This window comes from Mustela nivalis (assembly GCF_964662115.1).
Source record: "Mustela nivalis genome assembly, chromosome: 8".
NCBI lineage: Eukaryota > Metazoa > Chordata > Mammalia > Carnivora > Mustelidae > Mustela > Mustela nivalis.
This window is the reverse complement of record NC_139027.1, coordinates 110,429,982-110,443,141: the sequence shown is the minus strand read 5'-3', so window position 1 is coordinate 110,443,141 and position 13,160 is coordinate 110,429,982. Positions and strand designations below refer to the sequence as shown.

Sequence of the window (13,160 nt, the reverse complement as noted above, 5' to 3'; positions counted from 1 at the left end):
GTGTTGGATACATAAACTGTGGCACACCCACACCATTCAGTGCTGGCAAGAGAGGAGCTAGCAAGTCATGGAAACGCATACAGGAAACTTCCGTGCTTATTCCTAAGGGAATGAAGCAAATGAAAAGACTTCGTACTGTGTGGTTGCAGCTACATGACATTCTGGAAAAGTGAAAACTGTGACAGTTTCATACATGTGCACATATGTCAAAATGGACCTTCTGTGCACTTTAAAATGTACGGTTTATTGTATGTCAGATTTTACCTCGAAAAACTTTGGAAGTTATGATCTATTCAATAATACAGAAAGAAACCCTGCTACATGGCTATATAGTACTTTGGAAAGTAAATGAAAAATAGTCTGTCCATGGCTTTATAATAGGTGGAATTTAATGCTGGACTTTGCAAATATATACCTCCGACCATTGTTGATATCAGTAAAGGATAACAGGCAACAGGCATTTTAGCATTGCTTTTTCTTTATTGCATCTCTTTCTAAGACTTATAAAAGAATTTAATAAAGTGTAATAGGGCAGAATTTCAGAGCTCTGATAGGATCCTAGGTCATATTTGAACCCATCACTTTGTGGACATTTAGGTGGAATTAAGCTGCTTGTGGACATTATTTCTTTGTATTATAGGGTTCATCATTTCTCTTTATAGACAGAACCTCTGTCTTGAGCAGGGATTTTTTGTTTGTTTATTGTTTTGCATAAAGTAGTTGCTCAATAATGTTTTAGTAAGGAATGAATACATTACTTCCATAGGTAACTAAAATTTCTAAAGATGAACAGACAATTTCTTACTTGTGGATTATTCATTGCTCTTGATAATTACACAGACTTGACTTCTCTCTCACCCTGTTTCTGTGTTGCTGCAGGTCATATCAGGTCAGTTTTTATCAGATAAGAAAATTGGTACATACGTAGAAGTGGATATGTATGGGTTGCCCACCGACACCATACGTAAGGAATTCCGAACTCGCATGGTGATGAACAACGGACTCAATCCAGTTTACAATGAAGAATCATTTGTGTTCCGGAAGGTAGGGCACTTTCAACATGTCAGACTCGCTGTGCTAACTCAGGGTCCACATTTTAGTGCATAGGCTACATATACACTACGTGACATGGGGCAGTTATACAACCCCAAATGTCTTCTTCTCTTCTTCCAGTGGGTAAGTTCTGTCGATGCTGTATGATTGTTACTTTTGTGTGTTCTTGTCCTTGTGGCTCTCCTTTCTCCTCCAAGGAGCCCACCTTCTGTGTGGCAATGCTCAAGTTCCAGATGGGTGGTCCTTAGAATGTGTCCTCACTGGTAGGCATCATACACACTGGAGAGTTCTTTTCTGCCCTGGCAGTGGCTGGTAACTTGCAATTGGCTCCTTTAGCCAAGAGGACAGGTAGGATGGTGAACCCAAAAGTAAGACCAATAAATGTCCTTAAATAGATCAGCTGGTATTGTCCTGTGCCTCTAGAAAGTGTGATGCCTGTTGCCACCCCTACAGTCTGTACTTCATGTGCTATTTTGGGTTTGGGGGGGGGGTTTCCTACCATTGTATCTTGATCCCCAGACCAATCACAGTCATACTCTATAATGATTTCATTTTTATCTTGTAATCTCGTTTGCCCTTTTTTTCTCACTTGTCGGTGTAATATGTGTTGAAAAATCCATGCATTGGTAGTGCCATCTCCAAGTAGAGCTGTTTTTCTCTCTCACTTGCTCTGTTATCCCAACCGGAATAGCTTCTTGCTGCTGCTTCAGGCCCAGGGCTTCCAGTGTTTCTGTTCCATGTGCATGTCTTCCAACACAGATCTTTGGCTTCTTAGCTTAACAGAAATGAGGATTAGCAGTTTCAGAGTTGGCTAACTGGTTTTCAGAAACCAGATTACAGAGGATCAGTAGTTCAATGAAACAAGCCATTATGAGATTTAGGCTCCCCTTGTTATGTGAGCACTGTTATTTCCATGCAACCCCCAGTGTGACCTTCTCTCCTACAGGGTGTGGTGGAAATTGGATATAACTTGTCATGGGCCTTTTTTCTTCCACCAGTTTTTTTTTTTTTTTAATAGCTTTTTATAGCTGGATCTGTTGTCGGTGCGGCCAGTGTTCTTTGGCAGCATGAATAATCCCTAGACACATTTCTAGAAATTCAGAAAGTTGACTTCAGACATTCATGGTTTCTGATGAGTGAGGAGACATCAGACTTGGTTTTTACATATAGAATTACTGGCCCCAGAAACAAGATGCCAGTTCTGCACCCTTCACTGTTTTTCAGAAGTTAAGTTGCTTTTAGTCAAGACCAAGTACTTTCGCTTTTTGTTCTCTCTTGTTTTTAATATTTTTGGTCTTTGCACTGATCTCACAAGGCAAGCCCCCTTTTACCACTTAAGAAACAATAGCACAAATGACGTTGGTTGAATTTGAACTTGATTTCTCCTCTTCATCGTCTTGAAATTGGATTAAATGATAATCTCTAGCCAGAACTAGACAACCGATCCATTGTCTAGCCTTAGATACAGTACTCAAACTAGCCAAGATGTCTTCGTTGTTCTGAGCCAATGAAAAGTCATTCCTGATTGAAAACATTGGATTTTCTTGTGTCCTGTTGCTATTTTATATCTGAATTAGGATTCTGCTGGCTGAGCTCAGATTTTATGTCCTTTTATTTATTTTGAAGATAGCAAGAGTAGATGTCTTGGATATAAGTTAATGTTTCTAGCTGCCCCATCTCACTCTATTTAATATCCCAAAATATTGGGAGTGCAAGGAAAAGGGAAAATCCAAATTTCTCTGTACGCTGTCCTTTATATGTGGAACATTTCTTCAAAGATACTTTCCATATTCTCAAAAACAGGCCAAGCTAAAAAGCAGAGAAGCAGCCCAGGTAGGAGGCAGACCACAAGATTCAAAGGCAAGGGCCCCGATTCCAGGCCCAGCTGTTCTGATCTCAGAGATTGAGGAAAGTCACTTGATCTCTCAGGGCCTCCTTTTGTTTGTCCATTTTTATGCATGGGGATGGGCAAAGATGACAAGGGTTGGACTGGTAATTGTTCACATCCCTTTCATCTAAAATTTTCAAAGAGATGATTTCCAGGAAGCCTGTTCAATTGCTTTCTCAACAGCTTGGATACCGCAGCTTGGACCGTATCCTTCAGGAATCCAAATCGATCTTGGGCTTCTTTTCACTATAAAGGCACATTTAAGGGCAGTGTGGGTATGGTTCAGCTTCCTCGAGTCAGGGCTCTTGGGGGCGGCTTCCCAAAATACCTCTGAAAGGTACCGTTCTTTGTTTGCAGGTAATCCTCCCTGACCTGGCAGTCTTGAGAATAGCAGTGTATGACGACAACAACAGGCTCATAGGCCAGAGGATCCTTCCTCTGGATGGCCTCCAAGCAGGCTATCGACACATTTCCCTTCGAAACGAGGGAAATAAACCATTATCACTGCCAACCATTTTCTGCAATATTGTTCTTAAAACATATGTGCCTGATGGATTTGGAGGTAAGTTAAACATTTGAGTACAAAAGTCCTAAATTAGAGGATTATAAAATATTTCACCAATCGCTAAAAAAAAAAAAAAAAAAATGTTTCTACCAGTGCTGCCAACTCCTATAGCCTCAAAGAATTCAAAGATGGAGAGGAGCTTCAGGTTTCCTAGGAAGAAATGAGAGCACAAGACTGGATTATCGTTAAGGTCCTTTCTTATTTTAAAATACTGTAATTTTGTATGGTCTTATCAGTTTTTGCAAATATGTCTGTGAAGGATTTACTTACATGGTCATCCAACGGGAGAAAGGACGTAAGTAACATGGAACCATAGATACCATTTGGTATCCCTAAAAATTTTAAATTGAACTCATGTATCAACATGGATTTTCTTCCAAGTCCACCAGAGAGTTCAGTTGCCCAAAAAAATCCCAGTCATCCATCCTCAGGAGACCACCTTTGGTTTCACTAAGGTAATCAATGGGAGAAATAAAAACCCAGACCAAATCATAAGATTTTGCTTATATTCTAATATGCTAACTTTTTATAACCATCAATTAAGCCAAAAACATTAAAAGAAGACTAAGATCCTCTATATTCTCAGTCTCTTGAGCCCTAAAGAAACAATGATTATGTCAAATTAACCAAGGGTGCAAATTCTAACTCTCTACTCCTGGCTGGGTGACCTTGAGACAGTGACAACCTCTCAAACCCTCATTCCCTGGCCTGTAAAGTGAAGATGCTCCTACTGCCTCCCTCACAGCATTGTCGTGAAGGACTAACCCTTACAGCACGTGACCGAGGAAGGCTCAGAAACGTGTGCACACACGTATGTCGGCTATCGATACGAATATCATTTCTGTAGTATGCTGGAACACATCATGGTTTTGTTTGGGGATTTGGGGGTTATATTGTGGTGGTTTTTTTGTTTGTTTGTTTGTTTGTTTGTTTGTTTGTTTGTTTTTTAATACTGCTTGCATCTCTGAAGAGCCAATGTTCTCTAATCCTCAGCTTTACCAACCCAATTGCAGAGTCAAGAAGGGACATGAACCGTAAGGATTTTTTCAGTTACCAAATCCGGAGTAAAGACTCCTTCCTCCTCCTCCTCCTCCTCCTCCTCCTCCTCCTCCTCCTCCTCTGCTTTTCATTTAAAAAGAAAGCCTATATTAGAAGCCAGAACATACTGTAGCGGATATAAAAGCACAAAAAAGAGTCTGGGTGGGATGCCGTGGGGCTGGGTAAGTGGATAAGAAAAGAGACAGGAAAAACCTACAGTATGCTTTTAGGAGCATCAGCAGATGAATTATGCCATCTTCCCCATACTTGAGAGTGGGCAGTGCGCTATCCGTTATACATTTTCGAAATGGTTGTATAAACAAACATGGCCAAAAACTTACAAGTCCCTTTCCCTCTGCATGGGTTACTTTTCAGCTGGAACTCTCAAATTCATTCCAGAGAAATGGGCAGTTGGAATAGAAAAAGGGAAAGAAATAGATTGTCCCGTTCCTACTTTGTGTCAAGCACTGTCCATCAAGTCCAAAAGTTGCGGAGAAGGGATGTGGGCGCCTGTAGGTCTGTGCTGAAGAAATGTCTGTATTTATAGGGCAGCTTCTTCCCAGGATCTGCATTTGTGTACATATGGATTCAGATTAATCTCCTTAAAAATAGTCTTGTATTTTTTTTCCTACCGTGTCATTGTAGTCACTTACTTTGTATCAGAAGCCTTTGAAATTTCTATACTGTGTTATCATGGGTGGGATTCCACAGTTCATGTCTTAACCTCAGTATGACATTCGAAGACTGCTTATTCAGAATTGTCAGTCATCTCTTTATGTGACGAAACTGAGGGCAGGCGCCATGAGCATTTACTTGAGGGACTTAACCTGAGGAGAACAACATAAGCATATGAGAATCATCTCTTCCTCACTTTCTGATTTTCTCTATGACCTCTTGACTTACACAGTGTGTTGTCCTTATTACATCTGAGTAACTAACCTCCCATATTCGGTTCTGAACATTTATGTGCTGAGCCCGCAGAGTAGGACATCTATGGAGCCCCTGTTCCCTAGAACATTGATATTCTATGTTGATTCCATAGGGGAAAGTTCAAAATGAAACTTGGCCGCCTTGCATACCAGCATTTTCTAGGAAATGAATAAAAACAAAAACAAAACAAAAACGGTAAATTGTTGATATAGATCTCAGATTTTTATATGGCCAAAGAAAGATAATATGGATTTATTCATTCCACAAATATGTTTGGTAGGTTTTATTCTGTAAAAGGCAGAATAGGGGCACCTATATGACTCAGTCAGTTAAGCATCCAAATCTTGGTTTAGGCTCAGGTCATGATCTCAGGGTCATGGGATGGAGCCCCAAGTTGGGCTCCACACTCAGCATGGAGTCTGCTCAAGATTCTTACTCCTCCCTCTTCCTCCCCCTCTGCTTACGTGCACACACACGTGTTCTGTCAAATAAGTAAATAAAATCTTTAATTTAGAAAAGGCAAAATAGATGGTCTATGTATCAGAAAGAGATTCTTCCAGCACAAAGAATAAAAAGGTCGTCCATAAATCCACCACGTGGAGAGAGCTCTGTTGCCATATTGGTCTCTTTACTTTCAATTTCATTTCTTCTATTTTAATTAAATAGCGCTTACTGCACCTAGTCATTTAGACTCATTATTTCAGAGAGTTAATTTTTTTCCACTTAATAGACACTATTTTTCCATGTCATAGAAATATTTTTATTAGATGCATGAGATTCCATTTTATGCATTATCTGTACTTCAGTTTTGATAAACACTGAAGTCATTTCCATTTTTTTCTTATAAAAAATATTGTGCCTAGGAATCTTAAATGTAAAGCCTTGGGAATACTTGTGATCGCTTCCTGTAGATGAATTCTTTGAAGTGGAAAGAGCTGCGTGTGGGGTGTGTGTGTGTGTGTGTGTATTTTAAGATTTTATTTATTTGTCAGAAAGAGAGCACAAGCAGTGGGAAGGGGAGACAGAAAAGCAGGCTCCTGGCTGAGCAAGGAGCCTGATGTGGGACTCGATCCCAGGACTCTGGGACTAGGACCTGAGCTGAAGGCAGACGCTTTACTGACTGAGCCACCCAGGTGTCCCAAGAGTTGTATGTATATTTAAAGCTTTAGATACAGATTGCCAAATAACCCATCAACAGTGTATGTACGAGATACAACTTTTGTTAACATTTTCTGGTTTAATCAGTAAAGACAATTTCTGAGTAAATTCATTTAAACTACTTTTCTCAAAGGAAAAGATATAGTCATTATTATTTAGTACCTACTCTATGTGTAAGAGATATAAAGTTGAAAACATCATCTACACTTATCCTCAAGAATTTTCCAACCCTGTACACACATACATGTACATATACATAAATGAGTGTAATTTATTATATCCATGCCACAGGGCAGTATGCCAGAGGATGTTGGGGGCATTGAACTAAGAAGTTATTAGAGTAGGGTTGAGGGGTCCTTCAGTGGCCATGTTGAGACCATGAAAGGTGAATCACAGCAGAGAGGTAAACTGATTTTCTCTTCAGACAGGGAAGTGCTGGACTATTTACATATTCTGAGGAAGCTAAAACACAGGATATATGGTACTAAAACTGAAAAGTTCTGGTCCATGTTTGACGATGTATCATGAAAAGCATCATTTACCAAGAAGAGTGTTACTCTTCTTGTTGAATAATTTTGGCACCTTAAGGGAAATAGTCACATTTCCAGGACACTAAGTAATTTGGTAAGTTATGTTTTCTTAGCTTTTGAGTGGGTCCATTTCTCCAAAATTACTTAACAAGTTTAGACTAATTATAGAAGTAAGACCTCTTACACCTGACCAAGCGAACGAAATCTCAACTTTTATAATTCACCAAATGCTTAACCTAGGAATTAGGTATTTCTTTAATCTGACAGCTAAAACCAAGCAATTATCTTAAATCCATGGTATAATTTCATGCAGCATTATTTGTATGAAAAAGATCAGAAACAACCTAAGTCCACCAGTAGAGACTGGTAAAATATGGAAGGCCATTCTGTAGAAGATCATGTAGCTATTAAAAATAATGACTTGGATCTCAGTGTTCAGAACACAAATATGACATTCATTACCAAGAGAAAAAGTGAATTGCAAAATGATCCGATTGTTAGTTACAAAGATCCTTAACTATCTGTTTATACACGCACAAACACACACACACACACACACACACACACACATATAAAGTAGATAGAAAAAATTCTGGTAGGATATACACCCAAGTTTGAGAATAGTTATCTCTTTGAGAATAGAGGTGAGGTTAATGAATGAGGGTTAATGAAGCTGACCCACTGCATTGGACAGCTTCCAGGAACATCACAGAGAACACAGTATCCCATATGGTAGGACTCTACTTATTATTTCTGGATCATTTAAGTAAGCATATGTAACCTCTGTAAATTTCTAAAAATTGTATTTTGCCCTATTTTTCTATAACAACGGTGTAATATAAAAACAGCACAAAGAGTTTAAAATAGATATATATTTTGAATTTAGAAAAAAATAAAGCAACCTCTTATGCTGCTACCTAGATAGTTCTTGGTAACATTTTTTAAATATTTTATTAATTTGTCAGAGAAAGAGAACATAAGAAGGAGTAGCAGGCAGAGGGAGAAGCAGGCTCCTTGCTGAACAAGGAGCCTGATGTGGGACTTGATCCCAGGATCCTGGGATCATGACCTGAACTGAAGGCAGACATTTAACACACTGAGCCACCCAGGTGCCCTCATTAATAACATTTTTAAATAAAAGAAAGACAGAAATGTCTTAAAACATCAAAAGGTTATAAAACATAAAGCCTATCTGTGCATATGTTATACATATGTATATGCATAAGTGTGCAGTCTCCGTGTATATATCACACACATATATTTCTTTTTTTTTTTAAAGATTTTATTTATTTATTTGATCGAGACACAGTGAGAAAGGGAATACAAGCAGAGGGAGTGGAAGAGAGAGAAGCAGGTTCCCCACTGAGCAGGGAGCCCGATGTGGGGTTCAATCCCAAAACCCTGGGATCATGACTCGAGCCAAAGGCAGACACCCAACAACTGAGCCACCCAGGCACCCCATATATTTCTTTCTTTTTTTTTTTTTTTAAAGATTTTATTTATTTATTTGACAGACAGAGATTACAAGTAGGCATAGAGGCAGGCAGAGAGAGAGAGAGGAGGAAGCAGGCTCCCTGCTGAGCAGAAAGCCCGATGCGGGGCTCGATCCCAGGACCCGGGGATCATGACCTGAGCTGAAGGCAGAGGCTTTAACCCACTGAGCCACCCAGGCGCCCCAATATATTTCTTTCTTAATTAAACATCAAAAGATAATATAATATACCCTGTTCTGTGCTTTGCTTTCTTCACATAATATATCTTAGAGAACATCCCTGCTAATGCACATAAGACTTTTAAATTATTTTTGAAGGTTATGTACTATTCCATATGTGTATCTACTACTCTCTCTTTATCCATCCCTTTGGCTGGATCAGTACTCCCACCCAGTGCCTATGAGACTCCTATTCTCATTCACCATGGCCAGTTCTGGATTCTAAAAAAAATTCTTTTTTTTTTTTTTTTTTTCCAGTAATGGTAGTAAAAGTGATATCTCATCATTTTAACTTGTATATTTACAATTATAAGTCAGATTGACTGTATTTCATCTGTTTCTTGGCCATTTGCTTTCCTTTTCCTGAAAAATACTCTCTAGTACCCTTGGTCGGGTTTTTTGAGTTTTGGTCTTTGGTTTTTTCGGTATGTTTATTTTGTTTTGTTTTGTTTTTTAAATTGGGTTGTTTATCTTTTTTTAAGTCATTATTCAAATCAAATTTTATTTTACTTCTAAGTAACCCCCCTCACCTCATATAACTTCAAAGCGGTGTCCAATACATCATAATGTCTAGATAAACTTCTCTGAAAGTAATGGTTGTGGATTCAACCACGTCTACTTTTCCTGGCTTGCCGGGATGCTGTTTCATTGAGGTCACAGTTGACAACACTGGTTGGAGCCCAACACCTTAGGAGTAACCCCTCACCACAGCAACCCTTCCATTAATTTTTTTTTTCATTTGTATTTATTTGTAACAAGCTCAAGAAAAATCCATTGGTTCTATTTTCTTCTCCCCAACTTTGCCGTTTCCTTTGCTGCAGTAAACTCTTGTAATGAACAATTCATCATCGTAAGAAAAATCATCTAATTCCGTGCTGACTACAAAGTTTCAGAATTCTAATGCATTAGTAATTTTACCACGATTTTCTTTAAGCACCAGCAACTCAGTGTTCTACATGATTTTTAAATGAATTTTAAATCTTGGTGACATCAGGTGGGTGGCATCATTTTTATAGAAATAAGAAAAATGTTCCTAAAAGGCTCTTCCAAGTTAAGACAGTTCCTTAGGGAGGGTTTGAGCATCGGCAGGACCTTTGGCTCACTTATTTATTGGGGTTCTGTGCTGTGAGATCACCAGAGAATGAGGAATCCCTCCTGATGGAGATAATTTCATAGATTTTTCAATTGCCCCTAACTAGTCTTACCTTCTCGCATATGGTAATCTTCAGAAGCCTTGAACTCTGGGTTGCCCCACTTCCCTCCCAACATGGGTCTAGATCCAGTATTTTCCACCCCGACCCTTCTCCTCTCCTGTCAGTTCCTTGTTTCTTTCCTTGCCCTGTAAGGAGACAGAGACAGGGAATTTAAGTGCAATTCCTTCTCCTCGTTGCTATAGAATAAAAACTCTCAACACACACAAGAAAACAGAGAACAAAGATGACTGCTAGCCCTTCTGGGCTGTCTCCACAGATGGTTCCGTTCCTAAGCCATGTGGTGGTAAAATATCTCTGGGCGGAAGAAGAGAGATCACGACTCTTAACTATCAAAAACTCAGTTTCCATGTAAAAAAAAACAAATGGTGACATTTAGAGAGGGATGACTAGGAATGAATCAAAAAGACTTTGACTTCTCCAGTATTATTTTTCTGCTAAACATCAAGTAAAAGAGCCCTCTTGTTTACCCCCCCCCCCACACTCCTCTATGAAAGGAAAATGCTGGGTTGGGTGCTAAGGTGACTTTTCCTTTGTCAAATCCACTGAGCCTCGGAGCACTGAGGTTTTCTTTGCTGCTTTATCTGTAGGTGCAAATGTGGAGGACATCTGCGCCTACCCATTGCCCAGCTCTATCACTGTGAGCCATTGCTGCTGGTGGGAATTAAATGAGCATTAGTCTTTTGTGCCACCCACTGTTACTTTTGATGGGCTTGATTGTTCACTTGCATAGGTTTCATGATCACTGAGTGGTAAGGAGAATAAGAGAGTTGATGCTCTGCTACCTGAATACAGGGCACATGGGCATTACATGGAAATGTTGCTCCAAGATGGGTTGCATGAGCTGCTCGGCACTCCTTCCCTGCGCAGTGCTCATCTCCCTTCTGTAGCTGGACATTTTGTTTTCTCTTCTGCACCTAGGCTGTTTTATGCAAGCAAAGAGGAAGCGGCCCTTTTTGCCAGCTCTGCTTTCTGCCTGACTTGGGATTCAAGATACACCAGGGAGGCTGGAGGGTGGGTGTTTCTTGTTCTCTCTGCCCAGCATCTTCCCAGGGTTGCTTTCCAAACCCTCTGCAAAGAGAGTGGAATGTCCCTTACATGACATAGCCCCAGAGGAGGAACATTGTTAATTAAGATGCCATTTCAGGGCTATGATCTCAGGATTTCCTGATAGAATTTAAAGTCCTTCCATTTATTTTGTCCTCTCCTTGATGAATGATAAGATGCTTTCTTTATTCCATCAAATATTTGTTGAAAAATTGATTTGCATTGCAGTAGTAACCATTTTGATGGCTTCCTCTGAACTACAGAATATGTTGGTAAGAACACTAAAGAAAGAAGGAAAAAAAAAAAAAAAAAAGAACACTAAAGAAAAGTGCCCAGAATGGGGCAGGATGAATTATAATGACATTCCCTCAGGAATTGCCCAGCTAGGTGAGTTTAATCAGGCTCCTGATTGCATTCCTTGGGTTCTACTGTGGAACCCGAGAACACATAAGCAATTCCCAGTCTTATTTGACCACAGGATCCTTGCACCAACCACCCCTAATGTATCTTTTCACATTCTAGAAATGCAGTTTGAGAAATGCTTAGTCATTTGGTAGAAGCTTAAAAGACCTCATCTAAAATCATAGTTACAGGATTTGTTATCTTCATTAACATCATTTTGTAGACATTAAGGAAACATAAACTCTTCTGCTGCCTTTACCTCTTGCTAAGATAGTAGCAATAGAATGGAGAATACGAGGGAACCTGAGCCAAGAGCAAGCACATGGAACCACACTGTCTAGGTGCTACAGTTGGTGCTCACCACCAAGACACCCAAGTTAAGTGCCTTGGAAAGCAACTGCTAAACAAGCAGACAAACCAAAGACAGAGCTCCCTTGAAAACCAGCAAGTATCTGGAAGTCTGTGCTGAGGAATTGCTATCTTCTATTCAGTTTGGGGGGATGCTTAAAATGATGCTTTCAACTCTATATGGAAATAAGGAAGGTGGGTAGGAGGGAAGGAGGAGGAAAAACCGAATATACATGGAAAGTCTTCACTAAGAGCAACCAGACTTTTGGAAATGGCACTAAACCTAGAAATAGATGGTATTTTTTTTCAAGTACAAATAAGTCAAACTTCTGTTAGTCCAGAAGAAAGAAGCAAATGAGAAAAGGCAGACTGGTTCCTTTTTTAAAAGAAGGTTCCAAAGCCTGTGCATCCAGGAGGTTTCAGCTCACCCTGTGGGTTCTATAGAATCAAAGTGTGTGCACACGTCTCTGCCCTGTTAGTAGGTCAGTGTGGCCTCTTCTTAGACACACCTAGCACACGAGTCAATGTTGACCAGCGTCTAAACTCACTCTTGCCACAGAGGGGTGTCCCGTGGAATGCAGAACTATGTGGGATCTACCCAGCCACAATGTTCCTCTAATCATGGGGAGGATACTTTTGAAATATCATATTGGCACCAAAGAAAGATAACAGGTTTACTTAAATATGCAAATCTTTGGCCAAGATCATGCCAGATTTATTTTGGTGGAACTATCCCAGTTGCTACCCTCTGCACTGATCTGTTGCTCTGGCTACAGAATCAGCACCTGCCACCCCAGGGCAAATTCCTGTGTCCTAGAAGTACCTGATTTATTATTCAAAATTGCCAGGAATCAAGTGCTTGTTTTAAGTGGCCAGTTAACCTAAGCCTTGTTCAAGGCATTTCAGCATCTCACTTTTGTCCTATGTGATTCAGTTTGAACAAGCCTTATTTAGACTTTGTGTGTTTCTGTTATCATTTGATCAAAGACACTATTATATTGAGTTATATCGTATACTAGAAAAATATCAAAAGCCCACATAACTGTGAAAAAAGTATCTCATTTAAACTCTGAGTAACAAGGCAATATTTCAGGATCTGGGAACATAATTCTCCAATAGCTTCTAGAATTGTTAATACTGGTAATTGAAGACGGATTTAAGTAATGATATGTATCCAACTAATGCATAAATCTGTGGCATCTTTTTCTGATGTATAATTTAGGCTCTATCTACATAATCCTTCAGCAGATGGCTGACAAGGACATCTTAGCCAGTTTGT

General features: G+C 39.6%; 1 protein-coding gene across 8 annotated transcripts in view; it reads left to right on the top strand.

Annotated features, from left to right (window-relative positions):
- PLCB4 (phospholipase C beta 4) overlaps positions 1-13,160 on the top strand; it is a 410,418-nt gene that overhangs the window by 359,879 nt on the left and 37,379 nt on the right. For all 8 annotated transcript variants that reach the window (XM_082744398.1, XM_082744395.1, XM_082744397.1 and 5 more), the window contains 2 exons: positions 880-1,044; positions 3,299-3,503. In XM_082744398.1, the coding sequence (XP_082600524.1) occupies positions 880-1,044; positions 3,299-3,503 (370 nt within the window). The remainder of the gene's footprint in view (positions 1-879; positions 1,045-3,298; positions 3,504-13,160) is intronic.